The following is a 13,526-nucleotide window of genomic DNA, read 5'->3' as shown; positions in this document are numbered from 1 at the left end:
GATTTTGAAGGAAAAGTCATAAATTTTTGCACTTTAGAAGGCAAAAATTCCCTATAAAATAATTTAGAAATGCACAAGACATTATATCCCAATTCAGAAGCAGCAGTGGGAATATAAGAACATGCACACATACACACAGGACAGCATTCTGCTCAACTTCTAGGTTCAAGCATCAGTAAGTTGTGTTAAAGAGAGAAAATGAGCCTGAAGAGCCTAGCAAGTTACATTTAACACTCCTTTTATTGCAGTAGAAATTTTAGTTTTTATCAAATCCTCAAATTACAGGATATACACATAATCAATCTCATTGCAAGTCTTTAGCAGCTGTAGAGCATTAACTGCATGCAGTTGCTTCTGCAGTGTGCAAGTATTCTATAAACAGCTAATCACATTCAGAGAGCAAGACAAGTAGTCAAAGAATATCATATTCAATTACCAAATGGTTCATCAGTACCAAGAGGTTGAGCAAAAAAAATGAAATAAGTTCATAAATACATAGCTCTGATCTAAAAACTAATACAACTTGAAAGTTGGAATGATATCCATATCACAAACTCAATAGTCACAGCAAAATACTTTGCTTCAAGACTGTTTTTGAAACTGTTTTCTCATAAAGTTTCGCTGACTGTGGAAGAATATTTGAGTGCTACAGAATTTTACAAAAGGCCAATGAAAGGTCTTTATGCAATTAGAATACCAACACTAACTACAGAAAATTCGGCAAATATTTTGCCTTGAACTTCTGAAAAGAAGTTGTATTCACACAGTATTATTTTTCCATGACCTACCCTTCAGCTGCTGGGTGAATGCATAACCAGTGTTATTAATTTATGCACTTAATTTAATATTCATTTCTGTAATCATGACACTGGCTTCAGATCAGTCATCAGATGGATTTATGCCAAGAAACCCTACACCCATTTGTTTCAGAAGCTGCCTAAACAGGTGCAATTCTTTATGCAAATTTCACATCACAATGAGGGTCTCAGAAACTGGAATAACAATTTATACAGAGGTACCTACAGATTAATTTTCTAAAAAGCTAACATGCTTCAATTACTGCAGTCTCACATATGTGTGGACACACGATCAAATCTGCAATGACTGCAAATGTTACTTCATGAACATTGATTAGTTCATTTGCGACATGTCTAAAAGTTTAAGCATTGCATCTTAGTCTTAAAATCCTACAGGTCAGCAGTTTGGCTTGGTAAAACAACTTGTTATGACAAGAAAACTGCACAGTTTTCTGTGATCAGTCTTAGTATTTCTTCCAACAGCATAACGTAAGATCATGTCACAAGGTAGAAACGTGGGAGAGTTCTTTTAAAGTATTATTAATAAAAATAGCCTCTCCTTCACAAAGGAGTGTTATCTCTGTCAGCTTGATGGATTTTAATCCCTTGTGTTAACTTCAAAGTGAGCCATACTTCCACACTGAATCTAGCAAATTGGACAAAATAGTTCTACAGATACATTTAGTAAGCAGAAGAATACTGTCCAAAGTGTACTGCATAGGTATATGTATCAACTGCTATCCACTGGAGACATCCTAAAGTAGCTATAGTTCCAACTAACATAAACCTAGAGAGCACAGATCTCTTATAATAATTTTCAATCAATCTCACACAATCCTTGATTTAAAAAACAAAACAAAACAACAAACTTGTATGATAGGGCATCTTTAGGTAGGATGCAGCTACTTTTTTCATCAATTAACAATACAGCATGGTTAATTTAAGTTTCTATTATTTGTTTTTGATATGCTAAATTTCATATTATCTCCAAGAAAAGCATTTATGTATTTTTATACAGCCTGGAGTGAAATCAGTGTAAAACCAGGAATTTCCAATCATCAGCAGAAGTGCCAGCTGCTCATAATGTTCACAAAACACGAGTGCCTGAATTTGGCTATGCAACAGTTGGTGCCAATCTGCTTATAAAGGAAATGCCACTGAGGCATAGTCTTCTTACAAAAACAGGGCACGAGGGCTTCGTTATTAAGTGTTCAACAACAATCCTGAGCTCGGTGAAGAGAGTCCTGAAAAATCAGATTTAAAGATAAAAATCAGTTTTAAAATTCTACAGCATTTATCAGAAGTATTATTCACATATATCTTTTTCATTAACTTCTTTTCTCAGTATCACACTCACACATTTTAAGTTAAATTCCTTAGACCAACTCAGTTCTGCTTCCAAGAGCTTCAGAATTCTTGACTTTTAAACATTAACATTTTAGCTAACTCTATCCTCAGCTGGAAGTTACTAAGCTAGAGACAGCAGAAAAATTCCAGCTTCAAGAAAAAAAACAAAAAAAAACCCAAAAAAACCAAACAAACAAAAAAAAATCCCCCCCCCAAAAAAAGAAAGACTATAAAAGCTACACAAGCACTCTAAAAAAGAGAAAAGGGAAAAATGCTTTATCACAAATAGTGTAAGGAGCTGGGAGGCTATTGTGTTTGCGCTACTTCTTGGCAATATGCAAGAACCCTGCACTGCAGAAGCAACTATCAGAAGACAGACATGAGAAATAAAACCCTTGGCACCAATTTCCCTTACAACTACAAAAATGACAGCAGAATATTTTGGATACACTAGTTCTACTGAATGTCAATTTTAGTATTGTACAGCTTAAATTATTTTTAGATACCAAAGTAAAAAAGCAACTTCATAGATGTTGTTGGTGTTGTTAAATATATGTAGTAGGATGGAACAACTGATTTCCCACAAAAATAGGGAATAGAAGACAATTAAGCTTATGATTCTCACACTTGTCTTTGCATATCATGGCAGCCAAAGCCACTCTCTTGGCACTCTAGCATGCCATTTTCTGATCAAGTGCACTGGAAAGTCTGTTCACAAAATCTTATGCTAGGCAATGCTCATAAGAAAATATCTAAAAAGCGCTCACCTGAGAAAACACGTATAGGAATATTTATGATTTCAAAGTCTAAGGCAGTAAAGTCTAAAGCTTGACCAACTGTCAAAATCAGTAAGGTTTTATTTCAAATACAATTAGCTTTATTTATGGATTTAACTAAAGATAGTAATGAACATGTTTAAGATCATCCACACAATTTTTTTTCTCTCATTATTACACAAGTTTTTAAGTGCTACCTAGAATCTAAAAATAAGGATATCTCTCTGATAAGAAAGACTTCTATTCCCAAAGCGTAGTTTTAATTACACAAGCATGTTCTGAAAGCTCCCATTCAAGAATGGTGGTACTTTTCTGATCACTTACATGAAATAAATCTGACCTTTAACCAACCAGTGTTTTATTTAGCATCCAGATGTATTTCATATTCTACAACTGCCATTTGCAGACGTAGTATTATGAGTTCTGCATTCATTTTAGAATGAGAAGTTTCTGAATGCCTAAGCACCATGCAGTTAAACACAAACTTCCAAAATCAATTTAGCACTTACCGACAGTATGGATTTCGCCGAGAGGAGTAGCGTAATGTAAGAAACCTGTAGTAAATGAATGGCTGCAGCAGACTCCCTTGTCCACTGAAAGAGAATAGTTCAGTAGAGCTTACTAGTGACAAACAAAAAACCAAAACAGAACACCAAACCCAAGGAATTTTTAAGAAAATTTTTTAAAGAAAAGCAAGTAAACTACACAGGCTCAAAAACAAGTTAAGATTTGGGTCATATTGTGTCAGAAAATCTAGATCTGACAAGCAAAATTACATAACTATACACTTAAAAATGCAGAAACATTATAGAATAAAACTGCTCAATGAAGCAGTTAAAGAAGTGCTGTTCTTGTATTGATTTTATATTTATGAAGTGTTTTTATATGCCTCATTTCTGGTGGTGTGCAAAGAATTACAGGAATGATGGTGGACACCATAGCAAGAAAACACCTGTTGGTAAGCCCAGAAACTAGCTGACATAAGCATTCTAGTTACAGTGACCCTATTCCATCTAATTGCAGCACTTTGAATATCTGGACCTATTTCTAGCATCTTTTGCAAAACTTTTCAGAACACACTGCAGACAATTACAGATGTATAATGAGACTATAATGCCAAGCTAATATCCAGTTATTTCAGTTACAGTGAAATTAGGCTTTGGTATTTCACAAAGCTGCTGTTTGACATGGCTGTGTTGCGAAATAGTGGAAACATAGCACACAAACCATACACAGTGAAGCACAGAAATGCCCTAAGTTTTAGTGACTGAAGCCACTTTAAATAACACATTATTGAAAAATTCTGTTTGAATTTAGGCATGATGGTAAGTTCCAGTAAGTAGAATTCCTTCAAGTATTAGCAGCATCTTTGGCCAAAAGAAAAATATAAAGTGAAAGTGAGCTACAGGAGGGAAGAGAGAGGAAATCTTGAAACTTATACAGTACTGACAAACAATTTAATATGCTACAACATTTAAAGAACAAAATCTCACAATAGCTGCATTTAGCAATTAAATTATTTTAAGTTTGGCATATGACCTTTTACAAGGTTCAGTATCTACCAGCTGACATATCAAGCAGCAATATTTTTCCCATACTACATTCTCCACAGAGGCAAAAGGAAAAAAAAAAAAGCTGTACAAAGTTCAAAGCACTTGAAAGTTTCAGTTACTGGATAGAGTGTATCTGTCAGCTGGTAAGTGGTCTCAGATGAAATGCAATCCTTGAGGGCTGACGCATTGAAATGTTCAGTTGATATATCAAAAGATAAAGACAAACTATGCATCCCATCCAAGAAGGTAAAGCCTCCTTTCTACTGTTTATGAAACCACTCATGAGAAATGTTCCACTATGCTATAACTTGCATAGAACAAAGGCTGCATTCCCCCTCCAAATATTAAAAGGCAATGACCCAAACTTCTGTGACTGGCAGGTCATTATGCCTGTACAACTTCAGTAGGATTCCAACATGTTCGAGATCCCTAAAATGACTTCAACAGGCAACACAGCAAGAAAAATCAAATGGAATTAAAAAACCCAGAGGCGTCACTGCTCAGAAGCAGCATAGGAGAGAATGCAACCTACTCCTGCTTGCACACTTTCCGCATAATGAAACTTTGCCATTTAAATTTCAGGAATCTAATTGTCAAAAACAGGAGTTCATTTTTAGTGAAGCTGAAGATCTTAATATTCTACTAAACGAACCAAAATTAAACTTACTGAACAATGTGCTGATAGAAATGTAGGCGAATTCAAGTGTTAAGCCTGAAAATCTCCCATGTGACTCATCACCCACACTATGAAAGGGAAGGTTTTTTGGTGCTCAGTTACATCATAGTGAATGCCTTTTGATGTCAGGATGTACCAACTTAAGAAGCCCAAGAATCACTTAAATTTTATTTGAAGTTCAAGCCTCTGTCAGCCAGAACCATACAAATGGAGTACTATGAGCCACATAGAACTCATTTGCAAAAAGCAGTCTTGTGTAGCAAGTTTCTAATTATTTAAATATTTACCATTATTCTTACCTGAAGAGCATAAAAACTGTAGCTGGCATCAGGAAAATTTCATTGCAAGCAATGAATTTTAGAATATTCTGTTGATTAGCACTCAGTTTCTCTAAGAGATTTCTCAAAAAGGGCAAACTATTTGAACTTCGTGCCTTTAAAGAAGAAAAAATTATTTACAGAAAACATTGAAGTTACATCTCTCTCCATAAATACCAAGAAAACAAAATGCAAACAACTGCTATTTACCACTCATTTCAACATTTTAAGACTTCATCAGTTTTGAGATTAATATCCTAAGGAAAACTACTAGAGACTTGGAACTCCATAATTTACAGAGTTCAATTAAAAGCATCAGATGTTGCAATTCCCTCACCCACCAATTTTAGGTTCAACTGCACAGAGACAGCCATGAGCCTTGTTCAGTCCACTAGGAGGAAGCGCCCATGGTAGCAAGACAGCTCATAGGAACACCAAAGCCTGGAGTTATGTTGACATGCACAAGGCAGTGCATTGAGCAGCAAGTCCAACTGACAAGTATTTTGTTTGCTAGTCTCACCCTGTAGTTTGTTACTTAATTACTGAAATAGAACAATAAAATTCAGAGGCTATGGTTTAGCTTGAAAAAGACATATCTTAAGTTTCAACTTCATTGTTCCACAGATTTTGTTTCCTTCAAAGAAAAGCATTTGAAGAAAAATAATTAGTGAGAAAAATAATTAGCTGAGATTCTATATTACAGTTTCACTCTAATTCAGCCAAAGAAAACCAAACCAGAGCTGCAACTCAAACCTGTTCATAATCCCCAAGAATACTAACTGCATTCATCATAGCATATACATATCATACTTACATCAAGAACCTTCTTTGTGTATGTGGCAGCATGAAGCAAAGAGAACAGCAGAACTGGAAAAATACTCACTGAAGCAAGCCATAAGGAAAATTACAGGCTGTGCAAGTGCTTCACTTCTCCATGATGTTACACCAGTGACAGCTTGATGGATCTTTGCAAAAGTTTGGCTGGAATGACCTATACTGGATGAAGATATGTCTAAGTCTATGACCTACATTTATAACTCTTCCTTCTGCTTCTTACACTTCTTTGCTATGCACTTTTATTATCTTCAAAATATGGGTGTCTGCAGGTATACAAAAGTATAACACACACCATTAGACACCAGTGCACTTCTACTGAAATGTGTTCTCTCTGCACAGATGGCACACCTGAGCTTACTACTTAAAACCTCTGAAATATGTGTAGTCATATCTTTGGTTAAAAGATGCTACAAAATTCATGTCTTTACCAAAGAACATGCAGTTGCCAGCCATTCTGATTTTACAGAGCAAGAATGTTAACATTTCCCTGCCAGAAGGATTTTAGGAGTAGAACATTAAGCATATATCATGTGGCGTTAAGAAATGTGAGCTCTGACATGTCACCTTTGACAATCCACAGGAGGAAATTTTGCAGACTTTTATCAGTTTAATAACTTATCTGAGAAAGTTACTACTAAATGATTATCTGTCTACATGATGAATGTCTACTACAGTGAGAAGACATGTATAAACCCTGCACTGGCAATAAATGAGATACCATCTTCTCCAAATATCACTGGAGGCTGGTCATAAAATCCCCCAAATTTAAGCCTCAAAAAAGAAAGTCTAAGTAGACAGAGAATGCAGTGCTCTAATTATAGGGCTGATTAAACTGAATATGGATCAATCAACATAAGCCTCTCATCTTTTACACAGAGTATGTTCTATAAATAGCAAACATATCAAACTAGTTCAACTAGCTTTTCAAATCATGGCAGAAATGATGAAAAGAAACATGTTTTTAACATATTAAAAAACATTAGCAGGATGACACAAGACAAGGATACTCGTAACAGGGTAGGAATTCACAAAGATAAGGGAGTACAACAGGTAATGGCAGCTGTCCTCCAGCAAAGCCTGAGCCAGAAAAGCCCTGCTCAGCTGGAAGTGCGGTAGCCTTTGGTGTAGTCGGAGGGCACTGGTGAGAGCATTTGCCAGCAAGGCACGCTGGTAAAAGCTTGCTGCTTCGTGCAACCTGCAAATCATCAGAGGCGATGTTACCATGTGAACCAAGCTCTACCTTCGAGAATTGCATCACAACTGAACAATGCCTGACGTATTTATTTGTATTGTCGTACATAAGCACTATTCCCAGAAAATAACTCAGCTGTTTAACACTGACTTTACTGCAGGTGCCTAACACAATTCAATATAATACTCCATTTACACACTAAAACATGCATTTACCACTGCTTTACGTTTTTTCAATACATTTTCCCAACACATCTACAAGTGTTTTAAACCAATCTAAAATCTGTAAACTATTCTGACAAAAAGCATCTAAGTAGCCCAAATAACACCAATTTACTTTACATGAAAAAACAATTTTGTGCAAAGAGAATCTAGTTGTTTGTAAATATTTAAATTTATATTTCAGTACATACCCTAGAAGAGGCAGGACAAATAAAGCTGAGCAGTAAACCGTGAACAAGCGGGAAATCCACATTGCTGTATCCAACTTGTTAGCCATCAGAAATTGCTACATTGGAAAAGAAAAAAAAAGAAAAAAACCCCACCAGAAGTTGGTATTTTAATACTTGCATACAATGAACATTCTTCCCAACTCTATTAAATTTCAAATCTTTCTCCAACCTCAAATACAAGTAAATTATAGCTTGAAGCAGAAAGCTTTTTTTTTTTTTGTTCTGTAATACTCGGCTCATATGATGTTACTAGCCAGATCAAAAATAGTTCAGCTTCCTCAAAACCAAGAGGTTCCTTTGTACATTACAATTAAATACAGTGGTAAGAAATTCCAGAAAAATAGTTTTTCTATCCAAACACGCCTCACTAAACAGTCAGCTTCACAAATGTTATCATGTAGGGTCTCCAGACCTGACTGACTTTTGCTTCAAGGTTTCTTTTAGAATTCAATGCACAAACCTGAGGCTAAATCTCCACAATTCTTCCAATTGAAGGGGAGAAAATATAGGGTCAGGTAAAACTAGCATAACCACATTACACGGAAAGTGGCATCGTTTTGGCTTACATATTCCTGGCCTTGCAAAAGCAGAAAACTTTTCACAGTAATCCTGCACCTCTCTTCCCTAACCACTGCTCTCCTCAGTCCTGATATAGCCAAAGTGCCTTAAAGGCTCTAATGAAAGACAGAATGCTTTTAGCTCTATGTGCATCAGAGTCTAAACAGCTTCCTTCCTTCTGACAGAGTTCGTATTTTTTTCCAAATTTGGACCAGCTTTTGAAGAATCCTCTTTTCCCCGACATTTCTAGTGCCTCTCTATGGAATTGATCAGAAACCTACAAGCATCTTCATAATACGATTTCGTATCTTACATGCACAATATAACTACAGAAATGGCATGAAGCTGTGTCAAGGCTAGGTTAGATTATCAGGAAAAGGTTTTTCACTCAGAGGGTGTTTGGGCACTGGAACTGGCTCTCCAGGGAAGTGGTCACAGCACCAAGCCTGACAGAGTACAAGCCCTTGGACAATGCTCTCAGGCACACAGTGCGACTTCTGGGGCGTCCTGTGCAGGGCCAACGAACTGGACCCGGTGATTCTTGTGGGTCCCTTTCAATTCAACATATTCTATGATTCTGTGAAATACAGATGCTAGCACACGGAATTACTTTCAATTCAGCCATTTGCAAGAGCAGCGGCACACCAACAGCCTGCTTTCGATCGGAAAGCGAAAGCTGCTCGCCCCTGCCCGCACCCGGGCGAGAGGTGCCCGCTGCCGTCCCCCCGGCAGGACCCCCCGCCCGCCGCCGGAGCAGCACCGCGGCCGGCCCGGGCCCCCAGGCCCGGCAGCTCCGGCAGCTCCTTACCACGGCCCCGCCGCCGGCCCCGCCTGGCATGGGCCCGTTCTGCGTGGAGTCCGCCATGGCCGCACCTGCGGGGAGAGAAGCGCCTCAGTTTGCGGGACACGGGCGACCGCAGCCGCCGCCTCCCGAGCTCCCGCTCCCGGCCCGGCCGCGACCCACCGCAAGCGCCGCACCGGGCACGGAACACGCTCCGGCAGATCCCCACTCCCGGATGCGACCGGACGCCACTTCCCGCGGGCCGCGGGGCTGCCGGGCAATGTAGGCGGTGTCTGGGATGCTCCCGACGGCGCCTGGCGGCGTCACGGGCCGGCGCTGGGAGGTGCGCAGGGATGGCCCGGCGGGGCTGCGATTGCGGGCCGAGCCCGCTGGGCGGGACGGTGGTCCCTGCTCCGCTGTGCACAGCAGCCCGGACATCAGGGCTCGGCTCCGGCTGCAGGGTCTGCTCAGGGGCACTTGTGTGTGGTGACAGCTACAGCAACAGTATTAGTGCTCGCTTTGGCCCAGTTTGGGGAGCGTTTGCTCACTGAGGGCCAGCTGGATTTCCAGGGCTCTGGGTTTCCACAGCGGCCTGGCGAGGCTCAGTGCTGAGCATCAGCGATATGAATGGGAATCGTAGCGTCACAGGACCCGTGTAGGGCGCTCCGCAGTTCCCGGTGCTGCGGTGGCCCGGTGGTGTCAAACAAAGCTGGTGCAAGGTTGTGCCCCTGTGTTTCAGTGTCATTGCTTCCCTATAATGTAAAAAGACGGGGGGGGAAACCGCACCTCTTCAAAGCCACGTGAGCCTAAAGACTGTCAGTGGTATTATATTAAAAAGCAGGATTTTTGAAACAAGTTTCTGAAATATTTGGTCAATAGTCATCAAATCATAAATTAGGGAGCTTTACTCACGTACAGGTATATCAGCCACCTCTGACAGAAGGATGGCACAAAGCAGAAGCAGCCTTCTGTTCGCTCTCCAACATGTAGCTTATGTAATTTGCAAGGTCTTGGAAAGGTTTAATCCTCCCTTCATTAATCTTCCCCTTGCCTTTAATATTGATGTTTTTTTAAAATTATTTGTGCCGAATAGCTGTGTGAACATGTTTCTATTCTCATTTGGAAGTCTATAACTCGTCTGAAGTGGCATCAAAACAAAATGCAGGCCTGGTGACTGACACCTTTGACTTTTGACTGCTGTGGCTTCATGTAGTTGTGCTTCTGGCTTTCTCTCAAGGATGTGCAGCAGGTTCCCCCTCCTGGCAGCACGGGTTTCAGGACAGCAAGCGTCTGCTCCAGGTTCTAATCGTTCCCAGAGGCTTTCAATTCAATTACTCTTTAACAGCAAGAAAGACATATTCCTGTCACCAAGAATGCTGGGAATCAACATCTGCAATCATCCTTATTTCTGACTTATGGTAATTAAACCTGAAGATTGATTGGAAGATGCTCAGGAAGAATGTGTAATGAAGTAGGTTGACAAGAAAGGAGCAAAAGAGTCGGTTGATAGGGATTCTAATACCATAACAATGGCAAATAATCTAAGCAATCTTAGGCTAGTTAACACTTTTAAATTGAAGATGCAGAACCTGATTTCCCACTTCTCTCCCAACCATTCATCTCTCATTTAGGTGACTGTGAAGTAGATGCAAGAACTACCTCCTACTTTGAGTTGATTTTTCTGCAGGTGGAGGAGACTCTACTAAACAGCAGTAGGGAATTAGGATTCTCAGTGTGTCTGCTGGGCATTCTCAGGTGTGTAATAGAGACTGACAAACATTTATGCTAAACCAAAATTAAGACTACAAATATAGCCCAGTAAATTCAAGTTGAACCATTTCCAGATTACTATATTTCAAAATGAAATATTGATATATCCAGGAGATTTGTTTAGATGCAACTGAAACATAAAAACCACTGAATGTTTAACTGAAATGTCACAAGGGGATAAAAACCTGGGCAGTGTTCAAGATTACTTGTATTTCTTAAGTGAACCTAGGATGACAACTGCGTGTCTTTAGCAAGAGTGCCTTTTCATTTCTTAGCACTTGTAATTTAGGAAGTGCTCAATGCACCTTTATGCAAAGCATTAATTTTTAGATTCTGGTTTGGTCTCTTAGTCATAACAGCAAAAGTTGTCTTTCATAATTTTACCTTAATTTCATTTAAATAGAATGTTAAACCACTTTTTATTTCTGAAAGTTCATGGATTAAAAAAATGTCATAATTTGGAAGATTTAATATGAAATGTCCCACTTTGCCCTTTGCAACTAGTCCCCTTTTCCTTCATACCAATCCTTGTTCTTCTGACTTTCCCATTTTGTTCTGCACATCTTGTTGCTTCTTGTTCAATGTAGTCTCTTCTGTTGAGCACTTCAGACCATGCTACTGTTTAGTTTAACTTGCAAGAAGACATTAAATTACATTTTTAGAAATCAAGTGTCAGCTCTTGGCTCCTCCTTTTCCCAGTTCTCCTCTGCTATGACATTACTGATTGAGCCAAGAGGAGGAGCAGAAATTGATCTGTTTGTTATGAATGATTTTGTTTTCAATAGTTGTAAGAGGATTCTTCCATACCATCAAGGCCCCCGTTTGCTTTCATTGGTAATTGATAGTTCAGATATTTATAAGAGTGTCATTGTAATTGCTGAGGACTTATCTAACTCATTAGCAGTACAGTCCCATTTCTCCACCGTGGCAGTCCAACACAATCAGCACAGACACAGCTGAAATTGTAACTAGCACTTCCATGTTTTCCCCCCAAAAATTTTATACACCTATCAGAATATTACTGACAGTAATGATACCTGGGATCAGCTTGCTCTTAATTTAAAAAGTTATGGATGCAAAGGGGTATATTTTGACCTTTTATGCCCAGATGAATACACCTACTTCCACTAATCCATTTGATATCTCCTGGGAGAAAAAAAAAAAAAGCACCTTTTTATGCAGACATAAATTAGTATGTCTGCAAAATAAGTCACACATTTTAGAATTATATGGAAGAAAATATGATTGCAGTGCTTTGCGTTTGTTTAGCAAGGCTGAGACTGAAAGGCTGAGACTCTCCAGAGGCTGTGCAAGTTTACTAATGCTCACATCAGCGTTAATTAGATGAAGTTCAATGAAGACTTTAGGTCAAAAAAGTTAGTAATTTACTTGTAGGCACACAAGCAGTAGCATATGGGTAGAAATGGAATATATAACTCCAGAGCCAGCATTGCCAGTTTTCTTAGTCACTATGTGTTTTCAGATGAAATCATATGCAAAACTCCATAGGCAGTTTGAAGGCAGTTTGAATATCCAAAGAAGGCTCTGATGGTGTTCAAATTAATTACTGAGAACCTCATTACAGACATTATGGAAATACTTTATAACAATAATTCTTTGTCAATGCATTTTGAAAGCCAAAATAAATACTTTATAGAACTGGTATTTTGCATTAAAGGTTGTTTGAAATTTGAATTTTTTATTGTCTTTTTAATAGCATCACCAGCACAAGTATGCAATCTCCAGTGCCATCAGTTCTCAATCATTTTAACACATGTTGGCATAGCATTGTTTAGATGGTGTTCATCACCTTGCAGCAAGGGGCACTTGAGGTTCAAATAATGATTTATCTCTTTTGTCCTCGATTTGAAAGAAGGTACTGTTGCTAACATCTGTGTGCAGTTTTCATTTATTTCAAATAAAAGAGAGAACATTCCTCCAAGATTGATAGGATTACAGTTCCTCGTTGCCAAACTAGCTCCATTATTTGTATCAGTAGTGTATAATGCAAAGATAAAATAAGTTTTTATGCAAAGTTCTAATGAACAATTTGGTTCTTGTTTGAGGTTATCTCAAGCTGCCTATCCAAATCTCAAGAAACAATAAAGGACATTGGGTAAATGCCTGTTACATTTTTCAGAAAAAGAAACAGAAGTCTTCTGTCTCTACCAGATTGCTTTGTGATTTTTGCTGGATGGTCCGTAGTAATATCAAATATGTTCTTTTTTCTTTTCCTTCGCAGCTGGAGTTTCCATTTACTCACCCTTCCTGGAAGCATTACCCTTTTAATTACTGAGTCTGTGCCAAAACAGTGAAAAAGAGAAACCACAGTTTTTGAAGATGTGTGAAGTAGATGTGCAAAATTCCTTACAGTTGCTTTCTGTGTCAGCATTTTCATAACTCTCAGCATTTTGTTATATCCCTATGTTATTAAATAGATGACACAGAAGCTTCAAGTGTAAGCTTAAGGC

General features: G+C 38.6%; 1 protein-coding gene across 2 annotated transcripts; it reads right to left on the bottom strand.

Annotated features, from left to right (window-relative positions):
* Positions 1-221: 221 nt before the first annotated feature.
* Positions 222-9,575, bottom strand: TMEM33 (transmembrane protein 33). 2 transcript variants are annotated; one of them, XM_064710320.1, is made up of 8 exons: positions 9,483-9,575; positions 9,313-9,377; positions 7,908-8,002; positions 7,311-7,498; positions 6,281-6,348; positions 5,449-5,582; positions 3,430-3,513; positions 222-2,041 (listed from the first exon to the last, which is right to left on the bottom strand). In XM_064710320.1, exons 2-8 carry the CDS (start codon positions 9,367-9,369, stop codon positions 1,912-1,914), a joined length of 756 nt encoding a protein of 251 aa, XP_064566390.1. In that variant the 5' UTR covers positions 9,370-9,377; positions 9,483-9,575; the 3' UTR covers positions 222-1,911. The 2 variants fall into 2 exon arrangements, with proteins under 2 accessions (XP_064566390.1, XP_064566391.1); XM_064710321.1 differs by having other exon boundaries at positions 9,469-9,566.
* Between the last annotated feature and the right edge of the window lie 3,951 nt (positions 9,576-13,526).

Source organism: Zonotrichia leucophrys, chromosome 4 (assembly GCF_028769735.1).
Source record: "Zonotrichia leucophrys gambelii isolate GWCS_2022_RI chromosome 4, RI_Zleu_2.0, whole genome shotgun sequence".
In the NCBI taxonomy this organism is placed as follows: domain Eukaryota; kingdom Metazoa; phylum Chordata; class Aves; order Passeriformes; family Passerellidae; genus Zonotrichia; species Zonotrichia leucophrys.
This window is presented reverse-complemented; position numbering and strand designations above follow the sequence as displayed.

Coding starts and splice junctions, on each gene's coding strand:
- TMEM33 (XM_064710320.1), bottom strand. CDS start 9,369: ATGGCGGACTCCACGCAGAACGGGCCCATGCCAGGCGGGGCCGGCGGC. Junction 6,349..7,310: donor GAATTCCTACCCTGTTACGA/GTATCCTTGTCT, acceptor GGCTTGCTTCAG/TGAGTATTTTTCCAGTTCTG. Junction 2,042..3,429: donor CGGCGAAATCCATACTGTCG/GTAAGTGCTAAA, acceptor CTGATTTTTCAG/GACTCTCTTCACCGAGCTCA.